Here is a 27,291-nt window from a genome sequence, read left to right as displayed (position 1 = left end):
GTAGTCCGCGGCGCATACCAGGGGAAGGGCGGCAGAGTAAAGGCTGCCGGGAACTGTAGTGAGTGGGAATCCCGGCAGGCGCGATCCCAGAAGTGGGAGCCGAGGTGAAGTGGCGATGTTGGGGAGCCGCGATTTCCGCTGTGACTGCGGTCAGGCCGGGACCTTGGCGCAGGCGAATTGCCGATCAGGTAACGGGAGAGCGCTTGGTGCCGCGCTGTGGAGATAACAGCGGTGCCGAGGCCATTGAATCTCGTGGCCGTGGTAATTTGCCCGTCCACTTCAGTGAGCGCAGTTATCACCTGCTGTCAGTACACGCATTGTCAGGTTTTCTAAAAGTGGACGAAACCTATTTTCATAAAAGCGTATCACAGTCTTTTTGTTCCAGAAGAAAACCACGTGTATGGATCTGTGGACCTTTGTGCCAGTCTACTGCCCTGAGCGTTTTCAGGAGGAGGATGAGGAGGCGTGTGTCTTCTCTGGAGAGCAGGTGAGCCCTCAGGCTTGGGCAGCGGGCCCGGGGAATGGGGCTGCAAGGGCTCTGGGAGCCGGCATCGGCACTGGGTTTCCGATCTAGGTGAGTGTAGCGCTGATCCCTGGCCGGGCAGCCGGGGGTGGTGCGGAGCTGGGCACTGGGTGCTGCTGTGGGCTGTGTGAGCAGTAGAGATGACACGGCATGGCCACCTGAGGATTTGAGATGGGGTGCTCATGTCTACAACTGGTTATCAGTAGTGCTGCTTCTCGTTTGGAGTCAAAGCTGATTTTCTCCTACCTGGGTGTGCCTCTTCTTAGATACTAAACGTTACATTTTAGTAAAAAATCCTTCACTGTGAGGGCGGCGAGGCGCTGGCGCAGGTGGCCCTGAGAAGCTGCGGATCCCCCATCCCCGGCAGTGTTCAAGGCCAGTTTGGGTGGGGGTCTGAGCAACCTGGTGTAGGCGAAGGTGTGTCCCTGCCCATGCCACGGGGGTTGAAACTAGATGATATTTAAGGTCACTTCAAATCCAAATAATTCTATTATTCTATTGGGAATGGAAAAGCCTTGCCAGTAACAAGAGAAAAACGGCATCCTGTGGCTGTCGCATGGCTGAGTGATTGCGCTCGTGGGCTGTAATATGGGTAGCTTAAAGCAGAAATCTCATGTAAGTGTATACTGCTCCTCCTGGCTTCACTGAGAATCATGCCTGTCTCTTGGAGGGAATTTGAGTCTTTATGATATATTCATGTAAATATAAAGATTAGCCTCTGACTAGAGGGGGTGGGGGAGAGACCCAGAGCTTTGTTTTTCCCCACACCTGTTTTAGCCAATGAATGTCTTGTCCTACACTGTATTCCTGAATTACAGCACTAGCTCATCCTGTCTTTCCAAACCCTGAGAATTAACTCTATGCTTTACTTTTAAAACCTAAGGGATGACGTGTAAAAAGAAGCTGACACTTCCTGAATCACGATTACAGTCCTGATAATCAATTGTTTTAGAACAATTTTTTGTTCCTTGTTTTCCTTTTACTGCTCTTCCTGTTATATCTTAAGCTGATCCTGTCAGAGCCAGAGTGAGCTGCTGGTGCTTGGGTGAGGAAGGCACAGGCCCCTGACTTAAAATTTCGATATTCTTCCCATTGTTCACAGTTTTGCATTTCCACATTCTAGTTTTGTTGTTTAAACTCCTCTCTGAGATGTGAGAGGCCCATCAGTGTGGGGTTCGTGTTTGTTCGGCTGGGTTTTGTTTTCACAAGGATCACAGAACTCTTAGGGTTGGTGAGGTCTTCTGGAAGTCATCTAGACCAACCCCCCTGCCAAGACAGGCTTACCTAGAGCTGGTTACACAGGAACACATCCAGGGTGAGTTTTCAATGTCTCCGGAGAGGGACTCTATGACTTCCCTGTGCAGCCTGGCCCAGTGCTCTGCCACCCTCAATGTAAAGAAGTTCTTCCTCACAGTTAATGGAACCTCATGTGTTTCAGTTTATGGCTATTGGTCCTCGTCTTGTCACTGAGCACCACTGAAAAGAGTCTGGCACCATCTTTCTTTGCACCCACCTCTGAGATACATCTACGCATTAACGAAATCCCCTCCCAGTCTTCTCCAGGCTGAACAGGCTCAGCTCCCGCAGTCTCTCATAAGAGAGATGCTCCAGAGATGGTTTGTTTGTTTTCTTTCTCCTTAACACCCAGCTCAGCGCCCCCTCTGCGAGGGGCCCGGCGGCTCCCCGGCCGCAGTCGTGGGGCGCTGTCCCCCCGCGGGGAGCCCCGCCGGGCCGGGCCGGGCCGGGCCGGGGGCGCGGGGGCCGGGCCGGGGGGGGCGGGGGCCGGGGCCGCGCCATGGGCCGAGCGAGGCCGGCCGGGGCCGCTCTGGGCCGCAGCTGCTCCGCGGGGCGGCGGCGCCGCCATTCCGGGCCTGTCCGCAGGCCGGGCCCGAGCGGGGAGACGCGTCCGCGGTGAGTCCTGCCGGGCACGGGCACGGCTGGCCGGGGACCCGCGGTCCCGTACGGCGAGGAACGGGAGCGGGGGCACGCGAGTGTACCGGGGTCGGGCGCCGCCGCAGCGCGGAGGCCGGGCAGGAGCCGGGAGCTGGCCTGAGCGGCGGACCCGCCATCGCTCATCTGTCCCTGCCTGCGTGTGCAGCTCATGGGGCACCCCCGGAGCCCTCCGTGACAAACGGGGCGGCCGCGGGGACCGCACCCATGGACACCCACGGCTGTGAACCCCGCCTTTCTCACTGCTGCCTGCTAGTAATACCTTCGAGTAATTGCCACGGCGCAGGACAAGTTTAAAAAGGCACATGCTGTTTGTTTACTGTCTGCGTTTCTCGGCTGTGGCACCGCGAGCCAGTTTCGCTTTCAGTTCTCGGTGCTTCAGTACTTCAAACTGTGGTGGATACGTATTTAAAGGGTTCATAAGCGACAACAGTAGGTTTGAGTTGTACTTAGTTAAAAAGCATTCTCGATATATAGAATTAGGCTTGCTGTTAAAGGCGTTTTGCTGTTCGATTTCTGCGGGGATAAAAGTATAGGGGAGGTAGAGTTTGAACTCGGAGTTAAAACACGCTGGAAATAAGGGGTTTACATTTTACTCTGTGGTATCAACACACTTTTTGCTTTAAGATATTTTTGCAGTTTATATTTACATCCTCTGGTGGTGTGAATTTGTGTAGATTGTATTTTTAGATTAGATGATATATGTTGTAGCTCTGCAGACTGCTTGTTGGGAGACTCATGCTCTTTTCAGTGGGGCTCAGGCGAAAGAGTCTGAAGGCCAAGTAAAGTAGATTTTAAAACAACCTCACTATAAACAACAAGAAATGGTGCTGATTGAGTTAACCAGAGAAGACTTAATTCAGGTTTTGTCAGTGGGTTTTCACACAGGTGGATTTGTGCTTCCAGGGCAGCTGGGTTAATTTCTGTGCATCCTGGCATGTTTTTTAGCATTAATTCCTCATTGAAATAAGTGTTTTCTGACTTTTGTTGTTGTTGTTGTTGTTGTTTTGGTTTCCTTGGAGTTTTTTGTTTGTTTGTTTATTTTGGGTTTTTTTTGGTTGGTTGGGGTTTGGTTTTTTTTTGTTTTTTGGGGTATTGTTTCAATAGTGTGGGGGTTGGTTTTCTTGTGTTTTGTTTTTTTGTTTGGTTTTGGATTTAGGGGGTTTTGGTGTTTTGGGGGGTTTGTTTTTGTATGTTTGGGGTTTTTTGTTGATTTGTTTGGTTTTTGTTTTGGGTTTTTTTTCTCACTTTTGGTCTTCAAAAATATTTCCATTAGTCTGTTTTGGTCACATTTGACAAATGCAAAGATAATTTCATACAAGTTTTTTTGAAAATTGGTGGCTGTGGGAAGGAGAGGCACTTAATTAGTATCCTCAGTAACGAATAAATAGTTAGGTTCACCACTTGCATCTGTTCAAGAGACATCAAACAAACAATCTATCCAGCCATTGGTGATTATTGCAAGTAGTGCTAAACATCTTTAGTTTTGCTGTGGCTCTCAAATATGAGGCAAGGGTGCTCCTCCACTCTTCAGTCACAGTTCCTTGAAAGGGATGTGTGAATGGTAAATAGGGACAGCATAGGAGTCTGAATTTTAAGACATCACAGCTGTTAGGATCACAGTTTCAGAACTGTATCATCAGGGCAGCGTGTGCAGAAGAGTCCACAAGTCCCAACTGTGTTGATTTGAAATTACTGTATAAAATTGTTTGGATATTAATACATTTTAGGTTTTCAGACTAGGAGAGCATGCAAGACAGTGTCATTGTTTGAAATCTTGTTGCCGAGTATCTGAATGAAGGCTTTTGAGCTGCTATCCAGTCACTGACCAGTTGGAGTAAGCAGGTTAAAGCTTTTTAACCTGGATGCAGACCACTGAACATAGCTTTGTGCTATTCAGGTGCACAATCTGAAAACCAGCCGAAAAGGAACTGGTACTTGGAACTGCTGTTGTTAGGGACAGGCTCTGTGCTCCTTGGCAAGTAGTACAAAATGTGGGATTAGGTCTCTAATGTAAGGTGCTCAGTCCTGCGTCTCTGTAGTAGTGAGCGTGTGGAAAGAAACAGATACTGCTACAGGGCAGTTCCTCCTGCCTGTCTGGGACACTGACCAGTGTCTGAGATAGATTTAGAGACATGATGCACAATGGGTAGATTGTCAAAAGGTCTTCTAACTTCAGATTTCCTGGTCTTCATTCCTGGATCAGTATTAGTGGGGCTAGTAGGCTTAGAAGATGGAAAATAAAGGATGTTCACAACTTCTTGCATCTACAGGATTGTGGCTCTGCATTGATGTCAGTTCAGAGTTCCAATAACATAATCCCATTACCTCTAAAATTGCAACACAACTTTGTGAAATAAGGGAGATACAAGGCTACTGCAGAAAAAAAAAGTGAAAATGTAGTTAAAATACACATTACAGAAGGCAAAAGTCACAAGTCATGAATATTGTTGTCTTTTTAAGGGGTGAAGAGTAAGAGAATGCAAGTGACCAAACCTTCATTGCAGGGGAATTTTATTTCAAATGTATGATTAGTTTACATAGAATGGATTCCATTTTTTCTAAACTATAGTGGAGGAAATACCAGCAACAATTACATTAAACTAGAAACAAGAAGTTCTTTGCTTTATTATCTAGCAGAGATTCTGTGGATGCCCCATCCCTGGAAGGATTCAAGGCCAGACTGGGTACTGGAAGGTGTCTCACTCAGCCCATAGCACAGGGGTTGGAACTAAATGATTTTTAAGGTGCCTTCCAACCCAAACTGTTCTATGGTGGTTTTTTTGGTCATGCAGTGTCGCAACAAAAGATTAGGTAGATAATCTGATGTAGCCACTACTTCTAGAGACTGATTCATGCTTAGAGTTACTGTAGTAAAATACATTTGGTCTTACCTGACATGAATGTAATATTCTTCCTCTGCACACTTTGTTTAAAAGAATGCATATGGCTATGCTCTCTCACATAGGACCATATGGAAATTCAGGATATTGGTTTAACTGATGGCAGTGTGACTTGTAAGGTGATGACTTACATGCCTAAAAATCTGGCTAGGACAGATCCCCTCCTATTGTATTGTAGAGCTTCATTTTTTCTGCTAGCAGATGATTTTCTCCAGGCCATGAGACTTTATCCTGTGACTTTAGCAATAGTGTCTCCCATCAGGAGACACTATTGCTTTCTGTAAGGTACCTTTAGCTTTTGCTTGGGACTGGCTTTGGGGATTATACCCAGTTACATCCAGATACAGGCTGGCTCTTTCTGGTGAGACACCAGGACAAGTCTATGTGTATGGCTCACGGGGACTGTTCCTTTGGAGGAGAGTGGAGTCTGCAAACAAGCAATCTCAGAAGGGTACAGAAATCAAATGGATTATGTTCTGTGCTTTCAGACCAAAGGCTAAATCTTGAAAACATGATTCCTGCAACTGTTCACACTGTCCTGAGTGCTCTGTATTTATGCTGCCACAGAAAGAACTGGTTACACTTGGAGGAGAAGAAACACAGGAAACGCCAAGGACTGAAATGTGCTTGCAGCTGAAGTATCCTCATCATGAATAGGTACAAAACTATCAGACAGCTTGGTGATGGGACCTACGGCTCTGTTCTCCTAGGGAGAAGCATTGAATCTGGAGAGCTGATAGCCATTAAAAAGTAAGTGTTCTCATACATTACTTAATAATGCATAGTCCAGGTTTTTCCTTTCTAGGTCTGCATCAACTTGGTCATGCTGCTTTGAGTACTTCACATTCTGTGCAGCTTTTTAGTATGGAGTTGTATTTGGGCAGCATGATAAAGTGCCTTGTATCCTCCAAAACCTCAGCAGGAGTTAAGGAGGGTGAGATATATAGGCTTATTGTGTAACAGCACTCTGCTGCTATGTGCAGTCAAACGAGTTTTATGTATTACTTAGAGTATTCTGCAGTGCTGCTTTGGAATCTACAGCCCTTTTGCTGCTGCATACATGGAACATATATTTTGTAGTCTAATTTTCAATGGAATATTAATACTGCAGTGATAATTAACACAACTGATCTCATTGTCCATTATCTGTATCTTTTATGCTATGACATACTGGTCTTTTCAACTGAAGATTTTCTTGAAATCTCTTGAGAAATTCACTTGATTTTTTTCTTCTGCTTCAGTAGTGACTTTAGTTGGTAAATGCTTATTTGTCCTATGGTAAGAGACAGCTGTAAAGCATTGCAGGCACCTTCCTGAAATACTGACCATGACAAGGGACAGATTTGTCAAAAGAGCTTTCAGTACAATGCTGTTTTGTATGAGCAGTCAATAGCTGGCTTTATCAACTTTCTAAGTCCCCTCTGCTGAGGGTATTTTGCCTGTATCAGACCTTGCTTAGAAGGTCTTGCTTTAATTTTCAGTTTGCAATATGGGAAAAACTCAGAAAAATCAGAACAAGCCAGAAGTATTCTCTTACTTAGGTGTTAATGCCGGTCCTTTGTTAAAAATAGAAGTGGCCCAGTAACTGAGTGCACAAGACAGTAACTGCAAAAACACTGCTAAAAAAATATCCAGACCCCTTAATGACATGAGGGGCTTGTAGTTCTTAAACTACTCTTAATTGTGAGAGCCATTTTCAAACTGGAAATTGCTACAATAATAAGTAATACTGAATCATCCTTAAAGGCAAAGACTCAGATCCTCAGAGAGTGCCCAATTCCCTCTGAAATCCAGACTCTACACAGTTGAGTATTTTTGTGAGTTTTAATCTGTGATCTTCTGTGTGCATGTATATGTGAGCCTTCATCCTTTTGGTCTTGACGCATAGAGTTACGTCTCAAAGAACTGAGTGGTAATCAAAATGTATGAACACACAGGACCATACGTTACACACAAATGTTGTGTTCAGAGTTACAATCTGGCTTGGGAGAAAACTGCCCCACAGTTTGTTTCTGTTGGAGCAGAGTTGCTTGTAAGCTTGAAGGGGAAAGCAGAATTTGAAAAGCAGTTGGCATGATAGATGCACCTTGCAAGGGAAGTAGAAACATGGGGAGTAGTGGACAAAGGAAAATGTGGAAATACAGCAAAATACTAAAATCACAGAGAAATCAAAAATAGAGAAGAGGGGCAAGGAGGATATGATAAAATTGGAGATCCAGTGAAGCGATTGGATCTTATTTGATTTGTGTCAAAACTGTCGAAACTACCCTTGTTCTTTTTACAGTTAGACTCTATTCTACCACATTGTTATAGCAGAAAGAAAAATAGCATGCCTGGGCTTGTTGAAGGCTCTGAATTATTTTCAGCAGGATACATATACAGAAAAATGCAATCCTGTGTAATAGTAACTGTTATTTGACTGTAATTGTATTTGAGTGTGTATTCTAGTAAATCAACTTGCCTGTACCTTGTCTAGAGATGTAAAGTCTTTTGACGAAGGAGCTAGCATCGTACATTTTCATGGAAGAACCGTATTGTTAAGATGCAGTGAGGCTTTTGGTTCTAAGAACAGCTGATATTTTCAATGTATTGTTAGTTATTCTTTCCCCCTCTACTTTTGTAGAATGAAGAGAAAATTTTATTCCTGGGAGGAGTGCATGAACCTTCGAGAGGTTAAGGTACTTGTTTTGTTCAGTGATTGACTTCAAATTAGGTGATCACTGTCACATCAAATTCTTTACAACTCTTGTGTCAAAACACTACTCCCAAAGTGAGCTGTAGCATGTGACATTACTGTTCTGTTTCCTGACTCTGCATTAGAAGGGAGTGTCTTATAAAAATGCTTATTGAAATTTTGTAGTCTTACAAAAATTATTTGTAGTTGTAGAGAGCTGCAGTGAGGAGTGTGTGAGTGAGAGCTTTCCTGTCACAACACCTGGAGTTGATTGGTGCTTGTTTTTCAGAGCTTGAGAACACATGCCCTTTGTGCAGCATTAACTTTTGTACGTGCAGTTGTTTCTCTATAGTTGGCTTGGGGACAGACATACAGCATGAAATTCTGATGCCAACAAAACTTTGAGGGTAGGGTCTAGGGGCCTCCTTAATTTATAGTCAGCACTGAAAACATGCAGAAAACCTAGGTAATTTTTCTTACAGTACCTTGTAAAAATGGACATTGAGTACACTGAAAATCTAAAAAAAGAAAGAAGAGCCAAGTTTGGTAGTTTCAGCTAGGGTAGAGTTAGTTTTCTTTGTAGCAGCTTCTATGGGTCTGTTTTTTGGATTTCTGACCAAAACAGTCTTGACAACACAGGTGCGTTTTAATTATTGTTGAGCAGTGCTTTCACAACCTCAGGCCCTCTCTGTTTTTCATGCTTCCCTGTCAGTGAGTAGGCTGAAGGTGGGCTAAAGGCTGGGAGGGGACACAGCCAAGACAGCTGACCCAAGGGACCTGCCATGTGACATTGTGCTGAGCAATAAAAGGTGGGGAAAGGAGGAGGAAGCAGGAGACCTTCAGAGTGATGGCAGTTGATTCCCAAGTAACCATTATATGTGATAGAGCCCTGCTGTACTGGAGATGGCTGAACACCAGCCTGCCCATGGGAAGCAGTGAATGAATTCCTTAGTTTGCTTTGCTTGTATGCTTGACTTTTGCTTCACCCATTGAACTCTGTATCTCAGCCTATGAGTTGTCTCACTTTCTGTCCTTCTGATTATTTTCCCCATCCCGCTTGGGGGGCTGAACAAGCTCAGCTGCCTGCAAAAGTTAATCCACAATACCGAGGAAGACTTTCCAGGGTTGTTCTTAGTCTTGACTCTAACCTGACTGTTGCCAGTGCAGGTGCAAGAAGAGTCTGAATTCTGCCATTAGGAAGTTTCTTACAGAGAAAATGCAGTTGTTTTGGTGCTGACAGTGACAGCAGATACCTGGCTTTTGAATGACCAGCACATAAATTGCTGTGTAGACTGTATATGCATGTGGTAATACTTGGAGATCTGTTCTTTGTTCTCAGATCTGTCTGATTATTTAAGACACCAAAGAATTTTTCATGTTAATCCTTCTGCAACAGTGAAAAAAGTTGGGTTTTTTTCCTCCTTCACTATATTAAGACCCTTTTAAAATCTGGCTTGTATTTTCTGTTTCTAGTCTTTGAAGAAATTAAACCATGCCAATGTGGTAAAGCTAAAAGAAGTTATCAGGGAAAACGATCATCTGTATTTTGTGTTTGAATACATGAAGGAAAATCTTTATCAGTTAATGAAAGAGAGGTATGTAACAGCATCACCCATTCCTATATAAATTAATTACTTGTGTAATGTGTTTTTAACCCCCCTGATACTGTTCAAAGGACTTTGGATTATTTGTTCAGGCTTGGATCACTATAGCTTAAAGCTGCAGGCTGCAGCAGGAGCTGTGACTGTCCCTTTGGGCATATCCCAGCCCGTCCAGTGAGTTTCCAGTGTCTTGTCCCACATTAGTGTGGTAGGGTGTTCTTTTGAGAGGTAGAAACTGTGGGTTTTAATAGTCCTCACTCTGTGGAGGCGTTGGACCTAGAACTTCTGATTTTTGTGTAAGTACTCCCATGGTGCTTTTATAAGAGATTGGTCTCACCATCTCTTCTTTTATGGCTTCCTCAAATAAATGAATAAATAAAAAGTAGTTGGAACAGTAATCAAGAGATGTCAAACTTCGGATTGCTTCCAGAAATTATTTTTCCTTGCTGTTTGAACTGACGTGACCAAAGACTGCTTATTTAATTTGTCAGCATTCTGAATAAAATGTAGCTTTTTGGTATTTGCTGGAGCATTAAGAAAGTCTTAATTTTAGCCTTTGGGCCATGATAACATCCACCAGAGGATAACTGAGGGCAGAATTTCCTGCTTTGAATTGTTTCTCTCTATGGACCATAGTATCAGCCTGGCAGATGACAAGAATCTTCCTTGATTCAACAAAGTAAGGTCATTATTATAATACATCTATGTGAATGCCACATGAAATACCTTTTTAAGCATAAAAACACTATGCATGCACAGGTATCGAAAACTGTAATTTAATTGGGCACATATATGGATATATATTATATGAAATAATGAACTTTGAAGAAATGGTTCAAGTCTATAACAGAAACTAGTTATCTTTGGGAATGTCATAGAAATGCTTGATATCATACCTTCTTATGAAAACAAAAAGCCCAGATGTTTCTAAGAGTATGTTTTGCATCATACTCTACAGTTCAGCTAGGCCATGGACTTTTTCAACATTGTGTAAATCAGACCTTTAAGAATGTGAATTACTCCCTTAATTCTTAGTTAATTGTCAGTTTTGTGCCAAGGGACTGTAGAATAAGAAATAAGAATTTCTTCGGTAACAAGAAAAGAAAGTAGGCAAATATGAAAAGCTGACTAGCAGTTTTATTTGTCACTGCTACCTTTTATCGTTGGTTCATTAGATAGCATAAGCTAATGTATGAATTAGTCATGAATATTTATTTCTTCCCTTTTATTCCACAGAAACAAACTGTTCCCTGAATCTACAGTTAGGAATATTATGTATCAGATCCTGCAAGGGCTTGCATTTATTCATAAGCATGGTAGGTTACATTTTTGTTATAAACCTTCTGAATTAGAGACAGATAGTGTTTGTGTAAGTTTTTTGATTAATACACAAGCAATTACATTACTAACTTTAGTAGCAGGAATGATCAAAAGAATGGCTCTGTATGAGAGATTCAGATGATTGAAAACACCTGTATTTTATAGTTGCCTAATACTTCATTCTGGAGGTTTTCTCAGTTCTTTTCTGTAGATTTCCACTTTCTCAGTCTGGCCACTCAAGCTCGTTGGATGTTAATGAGCACATTTCTTGATAGATTTAAAGGTCCCCTGAAACTGAGAATAAAGAAGAAATTACTCTTTTCTCCAGGTACTAACAGATACCTAAATAAAACACACATTTTCTATAAGATATACTTAAAGTAAGAAAGTCTGAGTGACAAGCAGCTTTCATTGCATGGGCTTCTGACTAATATTTATAACAATGGTGAAAGCTAAAGCTGATGTACCAGCCACTAGTAACAAGACCCACTTAACTAATAAAGAAATCTCAAAACAAACATCTTATTTTAACAAAAGCTTCCTCACTGTTTTTTGCTGACCCCTGCAATTCTGTCCACTAGATAAAGTGAGGGTTCTGGTGCTGGGCAGCTCTCTGGGTTATCAGAGAGAACTGACATCAGTGGCCAGAGTCCTCGAAGTGAAATGCTTATAAGGACCAGTGTTACAGTTCACTTGAAGAGCACATTTAACTGTGTTTTGCAAAATACTTTCCAGCTAATGACTTTATTCACTCTTCTAATGGAGCTTGGATACTCATCTGAAACCTAACTATAAATTCCAGTCTGTTTCGGTGACATGCATAATATGTAAACACAGAAAAATATTATGCTTGATATGCGAAAATCCAAGACAGATTTTTTCAGTGAATTGTCAAATGGATCACAGCATTTCAGAACAGCTTTTGTTGCTATTTAACTTACTGTTGACTGTTGAGCTGTTGAGACTGAACAGTTCTGTGTCAAAACTGCCTTCTTCACTGACCTGCTACCACACTAGACTTGTATTTCTGCCAAGATGTTGCAAATCTATAGTTAAGAACACCTGGAAATATTAGGCAAGCTCAACGGGATGGTTGTGATGATATTGTGGCTCACAGAGTAAGAATGAGTTCCAAGATTCTCTCCACAACAGTTTTGGAAAAAATCACATGAACATTTTTTCACTCTCTCTGTTTCTGCATTCTGCTCCTGTGTAGCATAGAAATGCTTGTCAGGTAAACTTCTTACATTCTTTGTCCATCCAAACTCTTAAGCATCTTTTTATATTTGAGTACACAGTGGATTGCTCTTTCTACAAGTTTGTCATGAAATAAATTGCCTCACAAGCATTCTCTTGGTGCATGTCTGTGCAACAAAATATAGAAGTGATTGTCCTAAATGTTACGAACAGCTTTGATTGCTTTGCCTGGTACCTTTCACAAAGAAGCAGTAATTCAGGCTGGCACCAGAATGTCAACTCAGCATCCCTAGGAAGGATGCAGTCTCCTGGTTAGTAGATACCTACAGCACTATGTCTTCAGTGATGTTATACATTAATCTAATGAACAAAAGCTAATCTAGTTATACTGGACAATGTAGACACATCCTGTGTCAATGTTTAGTCCATTCTCTGTGGGAACATATTCAAAGTCATGGAAAAAGTAAGCATATTGGAGTCTCTGGAAAGGAGCTGGGAGAGCTTCAATTAGGTACTGCAGAGGGAGCTGTATCTCAGAACAGTGGTTCAGGTGCTTGCAAGAAAGAGGCAGAAGGACAAGATTTCCAGACTAATGGTGGAAGCAAATTTCAGAGACAGTAGTCAGTCAGTAGACACTTCTCTCATTTGTATTAAAAGAGCTCTTGCCAAGCATTCATTCATGATCAGTTTTTGCTGAATGCAGGGAACACTAAAAAAATGCACTGAGATCCTCTTACATGGTGTTGAGTAGCTCAGTGCTTGCCAATTATGTTCTCAGATTTAAAAAGAAGTTTGAAGCGCAAAAAAAGCCCTCATTGTTTAAAATAGCATTTTATGTAATTGATTGATAACTTCATTGGTCAGTTGCCAGTTAGAATGAAACTAGCATTAAAATGGTGGAAATTTTTTTATGTTAGAGGAGTCTCACTTGAAAGAGAGCTGTCTGAATAAATGCTCTGAATTGTTACAAGATAGCCATCTTGTGTATACTCTTTTTTCACAACCTAATAGAACAACACTGTACTGATCAGCTCTGCTGATCACATAGTAAGTACTTTGATATCTGTGTGGTGCTATTTCAGCTTTGATGCTAAGAACTAAAGCAAAACTATCCAGTTGGAAAATAAAGGATACAGCTGTGACATCGCAATCCACATCAATATTTCATTTGAATTTCAGGGTTCTTTCACAGGGACTTGAAACCTGAAAACCTGCTTTGCATGGGACCAGAACTTGTGAAAATTGCAGATTTTGGCTTAGCTCGAGAAATCCGATCTCGACCTCCTTACACCGATTATGTATCCACAAGATGGTAAGTGCTAGTGCTCACTTACATTGTAAGAACTTGCAGTCAACACTTGAAAGTAGTACAGTACTGAATTCGTGCTGGTTGTTGTACTACTTTTGATGCCTCCTCATTATGAAACTTTTATTTAAGCTTGGTGTAATTTGAAAAGCTTCAGTTAGTGCAAGATAGTTTACAGATAGCAACAACATAGGAGGAGATTGGGAGAGTAGTAAGGCAGGTGGGAACATGCTAGGATTGCTGTGTCAGGAAGGTGTGAGAGAGTTTACAGAAGATTATATAGTTTTAATCAAAAAAAGAAAAACAGTCTGTGTACAGGAGAGGAGGTTTTAAAATAATGTTTGCTCTTAATAGCAAAGAATGAAGAGGTGAGCAATTTCATGTATGTTTGAGTTGTGTTGATTGTTCGGATTTCCTTTTCTTTCTTTCCTCTACAGGTACAGGGCTCCTGAAGTACTTCTGAGATCCACCTCCTATAGCTCTCCAATTGATATTTGGGCTGTTGGGTGCATAATGGCAGAAGTTTACACACTGAGGCCTCTCTTCCAGGCGCTAGTGAAATTGATACTATATTCAAAATTTGCCAAGTCTTAGGGACACCAAAAAAGGTAACTGAAGTGATATTCCAGACTGCACTAATCCTGCAGCTGTTCTACAGTACACAATGGCATGGTAGCAGTAAGCATAAAAAGAATAAATTTTCTTCCTTCTTGTTAATTTATGGTATTGATCTCAGATAAAATAAACTAAATTAAAACTTATTTTCTGTGCAGTAATTATGCTGTACCTGACACATAGAAGAGGAAAAATAGGCCCCTGCATAGCAAACAAAGTCCTTAGACTGTGATTTCATTAGGTGGGAATTTAATTTTTTCTTGTAGATTGCATAAAAACCTATGGTTTAAGAGGTTAAAAATTGGGATCATGGCAAGATTCCTGTTTCCTGATTCCATTTGTGCCCTTGACTCTGTCAGATGTACAGCAAGACTCACCTCTCACCAGAGGTTTAGGGTGAAGATTCACAGTGAAATTTTCAATATAAGACCATAGTAAGCTGGACACGGTCTGTTTCAGGTAGAATATGTGCTAGTGTGTTTAGGCACTGATACTTTACAGCTGAACTTCTTTTGTGTTTGAAAATCTCATTCTTGCAGAACGACTGGCCTGAAGGCTACCAACTTTCAGCTTCCATGAATTTTCGCTGGCCTCAGTGTGTACCTAACAACCTAAAAACTCTCATACCTAATGCTAGCAGTGAAGCAGTGCAGCTCATGAGAGACATGCTGCAGTGGGACCCCAAAAAGCGGCCAACAGCTAGTCAGGTTTGATTTTATTTTCTTTTTATCTGCTTGTGATTTTTTTCTTTTACTGCAAGGAACAGTCATTTAGCAGTTGCTCAGGGGTGCAGTTCTTAGAAGGGAGGAGAATCCAAGGACAATTTGAAAGACAAAGAAGGGTAATTAAGAGAGAGTAATTAATCTTTTGCATGAAACATCAGCTGCTTGGGGTATGTGCTTAATAATCAAATGTATAAATACACTTAAGTGTAATCTAGTCACTGTGAATAGCAGCAGAGTGAAGGTAGGATATATGGCTGAAGGCTGAGGTGCTGTTCTTTCATAGTGGTGTGCCGCAGAATGACTGGAATCTGGTTCAATCACCTTCCCTAGGCAGCCTGTGCCAGTACTCAGTTACTCTCAGAGTAAAGAAGTGTTTCTTGATGTTCAGAAGGAGCTTCCTGTGTTTCAGTTTGTAGCCATTGTCATTGTCACTGGTCACACCTGAAAAGAGACTCAGTCAATCTCCTTCGCACTTTCCCTTCTGTTTTTTTGCATACTTTGATAAGATCCTCAAGAACCTTCTCTTCTCCAGGCTGAAAAGTCCCAGCTCTCTGGTTTTGCTCATATGTGAGATGCTCTAGTCCCTTGATCACCTTTGTGGCATTTTGCTGGACTCTCTCTGCTATGTCCATCTCTCTCTTTTTCTGGGGAGGCCACAACGGGACACAGCAGTTCAGGCATGGCCTCCTGTGCTGAACAGACGGGATGGATCACTGCTCTTGACCTGCTGGCAACATTCCTGCTCAGGCAACCCAGGACTTAGTCTTATTTGCAGCAAGGGTTTATTTGGTAGCTGTTCCATGTTTCACCTTGTCTACCAGGTCCTTCCCTGCAGAGCTGCTTTCTAGGTGGTTGACCCCAGCATGGACTGGTGCATGTGGTTATTCCTTCCCAGGACTTGGTATTTATCCTTGTTAAATTGATGAGGATCCTGTCAGCCTGTTTCATCAGCCTGCCAAAGTCCTGCAGGGGGGCAGCACAGCCAACCAGTGTGTCAGTCCCTCCTTCTACGTGTGTCATGAGCAGGCTTGCTGAGGGTGCACTCTGCACCACCAGCAGCATCATTAATGAAGGGGTTGGAACAGTATTTGCCCAGTAATGACCTCGGGGGACACAGATACTTCCTGGCCTCCAACCGAGACTTTGTTTCACTGACTGCCACCCTTTGGGCCTGACCTTTCAGCCATCTGTTAGTCCACCTTGCTCTGTGTTCCTCCAGCCCAGTGTTGCCTGGATAAGGCTTGCTTTTGCTGGGCAGCCTCAGCTCAAGTGCATTGCAGATATGTTCCAACATCCTGTACATAAACCTTGCCCAGGTCATCAGTATTGCATATACAGGTGGTGGTAGCTGCTGGTTTTGGGTAGTACTCAACTAATACAATGAGCAGGGCATCTTTTGGAAAACAGATGGGATTCTTGACACTTGACTTCAAGGGCCATAGCTGAACCTTTGTGATTTAATTAGACCTTCAATATAAAGTGCAATTAAAATCTTGAAATTTAATGAAAACAGTTAAAAAGTTAAATAGATTATGAATTCTCAAAGGTAACAAAGAACAAAAAAACGCTGACTGTAACAGTATTTAAAAGCATTAACAAATGTTTTACAGTAAAGTACAAATAGAGTGAGGAATCTGAGCTTTTAGAAGCTTTTTGCAGTAAGAGGTCTTTGGGAATGGAAGATGAGTGTGCCTGAAACAGCAAGATAGATTAATTGCCTTTACTGACAACTTCCTAATTACTTGTAAGGCAGATAAAAATACTTTTATTCGCTAACTTTACTAACTTGTCAGAAAAGGTAGAGACTAATTTCCAAAAGGGTTGTGTTTCTTTCACTTAATTCAGTCTCAGAAGTGGAGAATGGAGGAGATATCTCTGGGGTCATTGAGTTTTGCTGGCTGAATCTTGTAATGATGAGGGGGATGTGTTTCACACATACACATGAAGAGACAGCATGAAATGAAACATGCCTTTAGCTGCCATATACCTGGTTAACTATCTTAATTCTGCAGAACCTTTCCCTCTGTAGTAGTCCACAGAGGATTTGATAACTCAGTATCTCTTGAAATTTCTCTACTATTGCAAGTTTTTTGAAGTGGATTGTGCTCACTGGAATCTAGTGTTTAGAGATGGGTCTTCTGCCGTTTCCTACCCCACAAACAAAGGAAATTAAATTTGTGCTGGCACATAGGACTGGGGTAAATGAAAAACTTTGGTTTTCTAAGCCTAACATCTTTATTACTTTTTAGGCACTTCGATACTCGTACTTCCAGGTTGGGCATGCCCTGGGCATTCAGGAACTGGGAAAACAAAAGGAACTGCAAAATAAATTGTCTCTGCATATTAAGCCTGTCCCTCCAGCAGAGCCCCCTCTGAAACCTCATGCCCGAATTTCATCAAGGCCTTTTCAACAAAGCCAGTCTTCTCAGCACGTGGTGTATGCGTGTAAGACAGACAACTCTGGGGCTGAGCACAGTAACTATGCACAGGAGGACAAGTCTAACCAGGTTCTTCTGCCTGCAATACACAATAAGGTTCCTCAGCAGGTAAATGTCCATCTAGCATAGCATAAGCTTTCTGATACAGTGCCTGGCTTTTTTCCTTGTGTTTCTTTTTCTTGTTCTCTTTCAAGGTTCTTGTACTTCACAAGACAAAAAGGACAGTGAGTGGAACTAAAAAATGGTTCCAATGTTCCAACTTTCTGCTAGAAACTGGAAGTTCCTCTATTGAAATCTAAATTCAGTTGCTGTTAAACAAGCAAGTAAATTTCTCGGTTTAGAGCCATTTTGTGGTACCCTTTACACCTGCACCACTTACAGGATGACACTGATTTCATATGAATAAAAAGGATGTAAAGTGTTCAAAATATTAATGGGATTGATGCCAGAGAGAAAAGTATGAAACTAAATAGTATTGAAATTATGGAGACTACTGCCTTCATCCATTTAAGGCATCCAATTTATTGACTGGGAATAATAGTCCCTTTGGTCTTCCAAACTGGACATGGAAACCAACAGATTCTTCTTGCAGCATGAGAATGTACCCTTTCTGTCTACCTATGAGGAGACTGGATTAATAAAATAGGTGATGAGAGCAGACAGTGTGAATGTTACTGCTACAGGGTCAGTCATAAGCAGGGTCTGTACTGACCAGTGTCACACAAAGTCAAAATGCACTGCTGAATCTGAATGACTGAAGAGACACAAATTTGTGCCTGTGCTGTCCTGCAAGAGAAAAAAAAAATAATGTCTAGACGCAGGCTTGTGCAAACATAAGTGTTCATGCAGTTTTATATTCCCAACATGGGTCTAGAAGTAAAAATTGAGCATAAGGTGATGGTTTGGGAGGTGCATACTGGAGCATGAATAGAATTGGAATTGAGACCCAAGAAACTTCTTCTTCTGTAAGTTCAGGATGCTTTATTACAGGACAAAATGCAGAAGATCTGTAATAATGTCAGCAGGCTACAGATTGTGTTCTTAGGATGTTAGATGGAAGTTGAAGATTGTTGTTACAGCTCTACTACCACTATTACTCTTTGAGATAGAGGAAAAAAAAGTCCTTTTTGCTCCTGTCACCTAGATTGTGGTCTAAGCATGTGGGTTTGTTTCTTTTCAATCTTTGTAACAGAAAACATCTGCTGAGTCTGAGAATATAAATGGTGAACTTAAACCAAAACCTAGGCGAAGATGGGGACATCTTCCCAGGACAGTTAAGAGTTCTGAAGACTGGGATGATTTGGAAGACCTTGATTTCAGCTCTTCCATCATGAGAATGGACTTGAAAAACAAGAAGAGGCAGAATGATGAAACTCTTCGTAGGTAAGGGGGTTTTTATGTGTATGTGCTATTTGGTCTATTTCTTTGCCCTTTTCCTCTTTCTTAGTAATGTTGCTCTTCATGCTTTCTTTGTATCTAGAAGTGTATATTTATACAATTTCATGTTCTTTTTTTTTCCCACTGAAAATTATAACTAGCTTAAGTCTTTCAAGTTAATTTTTTGATATATACTTTCTATTTTACATGTGGACTATTTTGACATATTCCACGTATATAAACTGTTTTGGACAAGTCTAAGCTGCAGTTTCCATGGATCATATACAGAAGAGAGAAACTTACTGACTGACTTACAAAACTTTAAAAGCAGTATATAAGGGAACTAGAAGCACAAATCTGATTTTCAGGGGCACTTGCATGACTTCAGGTTGATAATATTCCCTGTTGCCTGTGTGTTTATGGTGTAGCAAACACATTACAAGGAAATGATTCCTGGAGATAGGGTCTAGTTGAAAAAGTCAGCTGTGAATATACATGTGCTATAAAAATTGGACTATACATACCAATTTTTCAATTACAGATTTGAAAGCATTTTGGACCTGAAGCCTTTGGATGCTGTAGGCTCTGGCAGCAGTGCACGAACTTCCCATGCGACCTTTTTGCGGCAGGACACTCCTACATCGCGAGTTTCTGCAGCAAAGCAGCACTACTTAAACCATTCTAGGTATCGACCTGGTTAGTAAAATACTTTTCGTTTTCTTCCTGCAATTCCAACAGGAGTATGAAATAGTCATTGTACATTTGCTCTTATCCTTTGAACTCATGGAGGCAGACCACTGCTCAAAGAACATGAGGACAGAAAGAGCTTGTAGTGTAAATGGCCACAACACAAACCACATTCTAGTAGTCTAGCAGTACAAACTAGGGGACAGGACTGTTGGTACTTCTTCCTCCTGATGGATACTTTTATACTTGGAAGTGCATTAGAAAATGTCTGTATATGTGCCAAACTCTTCCCTGTCTCCCTAAAAATTATAAGACTGGTCTTCTAGACTGGAAAAGAAATTGTCATGTGTTTACCTCATGAGCGTATAGTACCATGAATAACAGGCAAACTAGTAGTGGGAATAGAATTACATGCCTGTCTTCATGATAACCTCTGCTGTACTGACACCAGTGCTGAGGCAGGATGAAGTACAGGAGGCAGACAGCATGTCTGCCAGTATTTAAAATGAGATGAATATAAGTATATTCTTTCTCATCATTTCTATTCATAAAGGTAGTGTTAGCTTTCTATTCATTTGTAGTACTACTTCTTCAAAATTAATTAAGTAAATTAGAAGCTATTGTGACAGCAAACTCAGTCTTTTTTCCTGAAATAATAATTGACTTCAAATTGTCTCACTTAGAGTTTTGGTAGCTAAAACTTGTTTTTACTAGAGGAAATTGTAAAATTTTGATCCCAATACTGCTTTTAGCCATATCCTGAATTGTGAGTGCATTCTTGAATGTTAGATACCCTGCTTAAATATGGGAGCTATATTAAAAACAAATAATAGGTGTCATCTGAACTGTACTGCAAACTGTTTGCATAATCTGAGGTTTCAGTAGAAACAAAGAGTACAGTACTATGAGAAATGGAATTGCCATTATTGCCTCTCAAGTTATCTTGTTGCTGTTAGGCTTTTATTGGAAGCACAGATTTCATGTACATAGCAAGGTTCACTTTCTGTGACATGAGAGTATTTGTGGCCTTGATGTAAGGACCCTGTCCTGTGATATAAGCAACCATTGATGCTAGTGGAGCTACTTACATTGTGATTTCTGCAGGATTAGGGCCTGTGGCTAGTTCCAGCATTCCTGTATAATGAGAGGATGGAGAGTGATTCAGAGTTACTGAGAGGGGAGAGGTTTTGGCTAAGTTGAACCAGACATCTGCTCTAAGATTGTGCATTAAGTGGAATGAATGCAGGCCTGTGTGGCAACAGGGATTTTAGTGAAGTAATCTTTGCATTTTTGCAATATAGGAATAAGCACCAGGAATAACATAGTCTCCACTTCAAACAAAGAGTCTGTTCCATCTAATCACTGGCCCAGTTCTGATTTGTCTGGGAAAGCCTCTGGTTTGGGAGGAAGTGCTACCAACAGGATGAATTCAGGTAAGAAGGTGTGCTTAAGACTCTGAGGAATGATAATAAGTGATGTCTGTGCAATTCCCCACCGGTGTATTTTGGAGTCATCCATTTCCAAAACATCAGTTCTGAAGACACCTTCTTACCCTGTCTGTTCTTTGTGTTAAAATCAATTATGAGTGCTCTTCTGTGGGAGACTGCCTTAAACTGAAACATAGTAATTTCTTCTAATGAAACCTCACAAGTCTGACGTGCCCCATGCATAGAAGGCTGGACAGCTTAGTTCTGTTCAACCTGAAGTACTTGCTCCTGCTTTTAGTTTCTCTCTTCAGTTTCTTTAAGTCATGCTTTCTCGTTTTCAAACTATTTTAGTCCACCTAGTGCATAAATGGCTGTCATTACAGGAGGAAGCTGGTATCAATTGAACTAGCCGTACACACCACTCTTGTTACATTAATTAAGCAAAGAAAATCTAAGAAAATCTATCATTGTGTTTTTCAATTGATACTGTTTAAAATAATGTAGTATAGTTTAAAAATTCAGACAAAAAGCAAAACTCTTTAATCTTTCTTCTTCAGGGTTTTTTTTGGCAGTTGGTATTTCAGGTATTTAATCACCTGTTTGAGTTGAAGTAATTAATTTGTTGATTTTTACATTAGTTTTTATCAGATATAACATGTTAATAACACGTTGGTGGTTTTAGATTGTATCTATGTTTAGATTGTATCTATTTCGTCTCTAAACCATGGCTTCAGGTTTTCATGTGATACAGTTCTGCAGTGCCACACTTCTTTTGCATATGTTGTTTTGAAAGTGTTTTATTGCCAAAGTTTGTGTTGAATTTGACCCAAAGAAGCATTTTGGGCCTCTAGAAACTCAGGTTAAAAAAAACCCAAAACAACAACCTAAAGTTTTGGATGTAATTTAATCAGAAAGATTTAAGATGGGAGGACACTGTAAATAGCTAAACTACATGACAACCTTTATATACATAGGACGTCTCCTTCCTGGCTCTTTTACAAGTTTTTGTTTCTTTTGTAGCAGCATAGGATGTCATTAGATTTTTCTTTATTTATTACCATCATTTCCCCCAATAGGCTTTGCCACTGCTCTAGGACAGCGTAGGTACATGTGTGATGGCCCTGTTCTGTGCATGATATCTTGTTTAGTGCCCCTCTGTGCTATAACAACTCTAGACTGTTTTGTTCCATTTCTGTGGCTTATCCTGCAGATCAGTCAAATCTATTTCTGCTCATCTTAGGGACCAGTTTTGTAGCTGGCTTTCAAAATCTGAAATGTGAATCTTTACCACATTTTTAAGTTGTGCTCTCACAGGCTTCACTAAGAACTTTGTGTAGCACCAAAGCCCCAGACTCACTACATAGAAACCATGAGTCAATATATTCTTAGCACATAGTTGCTGAAAGTCAAGCAAGATAATTCCAATTGAAATGCTAAGTTTTGAAAGCTTTGAGAAACCTTGAAAAAGCTGAGATGTCAGAGAGAACTGCCATTCTCTCTGACAGGTACAATTTGTACATATTTTCCATTCATCTCTAATGCAGTCTGATGCTGACACTCTCCTGAATGCAGGTGTTTATATAGGAGCTATAGGATTCAAGTGCCTTCAATTAAGTTCTTGTTTTGATCACTCCATGATCAGGCTTGGTCTTGAAAATGATCCCTCAGGGCACACCTTTGTCTCCTGTTGACAGTATGGGAGATTCATTGTGTTCAGGTGTTCCTTGCCATTTCTTTCAGGGCCCATAGGATCAAGTGGTCTAACAAATGCTTATGTCCCTTCATTTCTGAAGAAGGAAGTAGGTTCTGCTGGGCAGAGGGTTCAGTTAGCACCAGTTGTGGACCCATCTTCTGGTAAGTCCAGTACTAAAGTTCTCTCGGTCCCTTGGTCAGTACTCCAGTGATGCTGTATGTATGCAGCACTGAACTACTTCTCTTTGCTTTATTTTATTTGTCAGTATATGACTGACTAGAAGTATTGTTTGTAACCTTGCAGAACTTCATATGGAGAAGGATTTGGTTTCTGTTTACTTTTGTTTATTAAATATGTGGGTTTATCTACATATCTACAGCTTATTTCAATGGCACCTATAGGTTGGTGTGAGAGCTGGCGTAGAATTCACACTTGCCAAATCAGTGATGTAAATACTCTTTGTCTGCTAAGGTTTTAGGGATTGCATCCACTATTGTTTCACATCAGCAAACTTGGTTAAAAAAGGAGACTTACCTCCTGAAGAAGTAAGGATCTGAACCTGCACCCAGTTGTTGTTCAGTATGGACAGCTCTCACAGAACCTTTTTATCACAGAATTTTTTGTCCTTTAGATTTTGCAGCTCTGACATCGGTCAGGCCCCTTCTTGGATGGCCGTCGTTCAGCTCGCCCTCCAAGAGCTCGCCGCGGTTGATGCCCCTGCCGCCGGCAGCGGAGCCGATCCACGGCCGCATTGACTGGTCTGCCAAGTACGGTGCTCCCCGGTGAGCCGGGGAGGTGCCCTCCGAGCACTGCGGGCATCCCCCGAAATGGTGTCCAGCGTGGGACGTGCCGTACTGCTTTATATACCTGTGCGTTTAAAAGGAGCAGATCTTACATGAATGAGACATTTTGGAGGGTTTTTTTACTACTTTGCATTAATCTGAATGCAATCTTGTACCTTTTTGTATAAAAATGTTTTGTTGTATACATGGGTCCAGTTATTTTCATAAAAGTGATGCATTTTGTATATAAGGCTTAGGGTATTTGGCATTTTTATACAGTAAATTTTTATGATGAACTTTTAAAAAATTTAAATTTTTTATTAGACTCAACTTTTTTTATAGAAGTAGTTTAAAAAAAAACGTGGTGCAATATTGCAGTGAAGAAGTACTGAGGAAGGGGCATTCATTAGACATTTTCTGAAGTTTTATGTGCTAATTGAGGCTGTGTAATTTCAAGTGATGCCATGTCTCAGTGCCACACTTCTGTTGTCCTATGCTCATTGCTTCGTACTGACATCAGAGGGAGTGAGTGAGTGACTTAACAGTGTAAACTCTCCTTCACAGTCACTGAGAGACTGCTAAAAGATAGTGGGAGGCACCTTTTTTAAATTTATTTTTGCCTTTGAAAGGTTTTTTGTTGGACTGCTATTCAGATTTACCAAATCTTACTCTTGTTTGGTGAAGGGTAAATACTCTTCTGTGGATCCGTTTTCCAACACAGCTTTCCTTTTTCCTGCTTAAAAGTTGTTCTTTGGCATTGTTCACAATGAAATAGAATGTGGACCTACCTCTGTTAAATTTATGTAAATGGTCTAATGATTTCTAAGGAGAAAAAAGAGATTCTGTTTCATCTTTTTCTTTTGTTGCAAATGTAAAAGCTGGAGATATATTAAGAACATATTAACAATAAATTAATAGCACTAATAAAACTGGTTTCAGAGTAACAAAATATTAATGATATGCCAGCAACATAGTTTAAGGAAACAAGATCTATGCAGCTGACTTATTTTTCACAACTGTTCTAAATCACTTAAGGGAAAAAAAACTTCAAAAAAACCAAAACAACCCAGAGGAAATGAGTTGGTCTAACCTTACTTATGTTTATACTCAGTTCTTCTTCATTCAGTACATCTTTTACAATGTGAAGAATATGTCAGCTTCCATAAATTTGGCCCAGAGGCTCTACAGGAAAAAATGGGATCTTATGTGGTCGTGTTAAAAAAATGTTGTAAAACTGTGGTTGATTTCACTGAAATTGATAAATTTTAAATTGGTAAAACTGTTCTTTGAAGAGCAGTTTAACTCAGTTTATGAGAGTATGATTTATATCAAGGTATAGAGAAAAGGAAGTAGCCCCATAATCTGGTTTAGTTCTACTCTGGAAAGGAGTGCCAGAGTCCAGCCATCAGCAGAAGATTCTTTTAGAGCACTGCCAGCATTTGTCTGTTCTGCAGCTCCTTCTACGGAAGAAAGATAAAACTGTTCAGTGCTGTGGGAGAAGACCTTCCATAAGCTGCATTCTGGAGCAATGCTGCCAAAGCTGAAGTGCGCTGAGAAAATGCATCTCCCTGCGGAAGTGTGCCGAAATACTGATCTTACTGAGCTCATTGTGTGATCAGCTCAGGAAAATAGTTTATTTATGAGACTTAAATCCAGCCTAAAGGGATCAGAGCAGGTGCATTTCTCAGCTTCCAGCCATTTCACAGGAATTGAATAGTTTCTGTGTCAATGAGATCCTCTCCATGGGATCTGCCAGCACACAGAAGGGGCAGCTGCTGTGGTCGAGATTGAGAACATATTCTGGCCTTTTCAGTGCTTCCCGTGGTGAATGTGTGGGATTTTGAGGATACTGTACGCTAGGGTAGGCTGCTGGTTCAGTGCTACAGGGGGAACCACAAGGAGCACTGCTCACTGTTTGCTTTTATAGGCTCAGCCCACAGTGAGACAGTACAAGACAAAGAAAGAGCAAAAGTGTGCATGAAAGACTTACACATGCCAAAGACCTCTCGTGTGTGCTGCTGCCCTGTTATCTGGGCATAGCAAGTACTAACTCCAAACCATACCTAACTGCTTCCACAGCAGTGATGCCAATGCTTAGCAGTAAAGTAAAGCAGCCATTTGATTTCTAAAGTGCACACTGATGGGTGTCTGTGGGTAAGCGGAAAGGGAAATATGTATATTTGTGATAGAACTGGAAAGACAGTTGTTTCTCTTGGAAATAAATACCTGTATTTATGTCTATGTATCATTTAATTTATTTTATCACCAGGTAATTTGTCTCAAGAATGAACACCCTGAAACTATCGCAGTATCCTTAGACCTCAGTAGGCCATGTAAGTAGTCTGGTCTGTACACTTAGTTCCTACAAGTGGAAGGAGACAAGTCACGAGAGCAGGCAGCTGAGGCTTGGATTCATCATACCTAAGTATGAGCTCCTTTGTTGTGAGGTGACTCACCCCTGGTGAGTGAGAATCATGTCAAAAGAAACCCGTCTCATTTGAGAGCATACTAACATTCTGGAGATAGCTGAGTCTCTACTGAGGAGGGGGACAACTCTGTGAGATTTAAGTAGCACAGGATGAATCTGAACCTGGCCTGTAATCTCCGAACCTTTATCAGGCCATCAGTGATTCTCTTGGCTATAGCATTCAGGCTTTAGTTGGTCCAGTCAAAAGATTAGAAAAGTAAGTTGTACTTATAATTTTCTTTTTTTATATATCTCCTCCTTTCCTAAGTTAAAGCCTTTTATTTTGGGGAAAAAAGCTAATAATCTTGACATTGAGAATCACAGCTAGTTTTAACTTAGTGAGACAGAAAATTAGCTAGATGTAATGGCTGTATCCTTTACTCAAGTACATTCTTACTGAAGCTGGAAAAGTTCTTTTTGAGCAGGATAGAGCTGAGTTTATGTATTTTACCGTGCTGTCCCTGTGCAATACAGATATGGAAAAGATGGAGGTCTTTATATACTGAAATCTGGACAAGCAGCATATCTGAGAACTTATGATATGTAACCTACTACTTTGTGCTTTAATATATAGCATCTTTGTGGAAAATGTTTTTAGAATTGTACTGTTTACATTTTCTCAGGCATAACGTGTAATAATAAAGGAGTCTGACAGTGGATTCATTTACCCCTGTAATCCATATTTTCCAAAAAGCATTGTGTAAGTGCCATAATGTTAGCAAGAAGAAAAAAAAGCCAGAAAATCCACTCTCTTGGTGTTCCTGTATCTGATATGGCTGTTGATATGAGCAGGATGTTCCATAATGTGAGGAGGAAAACGTGTACTGAAGGAACATTTTAGAACTTAATATGGAAGGAGGGGGTGGAATTGTCAGAGATGTGGAGAAATAATGGTTCTTGTTTATTCAGTGTTTTTGTTCAGCAGCATTCTAAATGCTTGTTTCATTCCTTCTGTGTCAAATGTCCTGCCCAGAATAAAGTTATCCTTGAGGATGCACTGGCTGACTGACTTGTTCTTTTATTATTCAGTTTTTAATGAAAGCACTTTAGTTTGTTTTTTGTTTGGTTGGGGTTTTTTTAGTTGGAGTTAGATTTTTTTTAATAAGCCACCTTCGAGGGACACTGCACATTCACTGGCCACATGGTTTGAGTGTAAGCATGTAATTCCTGCAATACACTGTGAGCTCCCTGTAAAACTGATCGCTTAGTCTTCCTTGGCTGTCAGCTGCTCTGAAACTACCTGCTAGACTGAATTGCAATATGCATAACACGAGGACAGGCAGCTGAACTAGATTGTTGTGGGTCCCTTTCTAAGGGAAATTGTTCTGTTCTGTTCCTGTTCTATTGTTCTGTGTCTTGTGTCACCTCTTTAGCCTTCTCCCCTGCTTTCAAGGCGGCAGAAGCTGAAAACAGTTTATACCTTACAAGCCCAGCCCTTTTGTTAGCTGTTTAAGTGGGCTGACAAGCACTTGTGCACAGGTGAAGAACTAGGTGAAAAATACATTTACATTTGCAAGGATTCCAGTTTTACCTGGGGGGGAGGTGTGACATGAGTAGCTCACGGATTTGTAGGTGAGTGAGGAATTGAAGAGGCAATACAGTGAAA

At 41.0% G+C, this 27,291-nt stretch overlaps 1 protein-coding gene across 1 annotated transcript; it reads left to right on the top strand.

Moving 5' to 3' along the window:
- Window positions 1-96: 96 nt before the first annotated feature.
- CILK1 (ciliogenesis associated kinase 1) lies at window positions 97-26,682 on the top strand. The gene is given in 16 exon segments (XM_036380762.2): window positions 97-188; window positions 386-487; window positions 5,944-6,126; window positions 8,000-8,054; window positions 9,524-9,645; window positions 10,888-10,967; window positions 13,348-13,480; window positions 13,912-14,015; window positions 14,018-14,082; window positions 14,629-14,796; window positions 17,064-17,360; window positions 18,445-18,635; window positions 19,171-19,325; window positions 20,618-20,749; window positions 22,484-22,597; window positions 23,068-26,682. Coding segments are annotated over 14 exon segments (1,872 nt in total). The 5' UTR covers window positions 97-188; window positions 386-487; window positions 5,944-6,025; the 3' UTR covers window positions 23,223-26,682.
- The last annotated feature ends 609 nt before the right edge of the window (window positions 26,683-27,291 follow it).

This window comes from Molothrus ater, chromosome 3 (assembly GCF_012460135.2).
Source record: "Molothrus ater isolate BHLD 08-10-18 breed brown headed cowbird chromosome 3, BPBGC_Mater_1.1, whole genome shotgun sequence".
Lineage (NCBI taxonomy): Eukaryota > Metazoa > Chordata > Aves > Passeriformes > Icteridae > Molothrus > Molothrus ater.
Note: the sequence above shows the minus strand (reverse complement) of the source record. Positions and strands in the feature narration are given on the sequence as shown.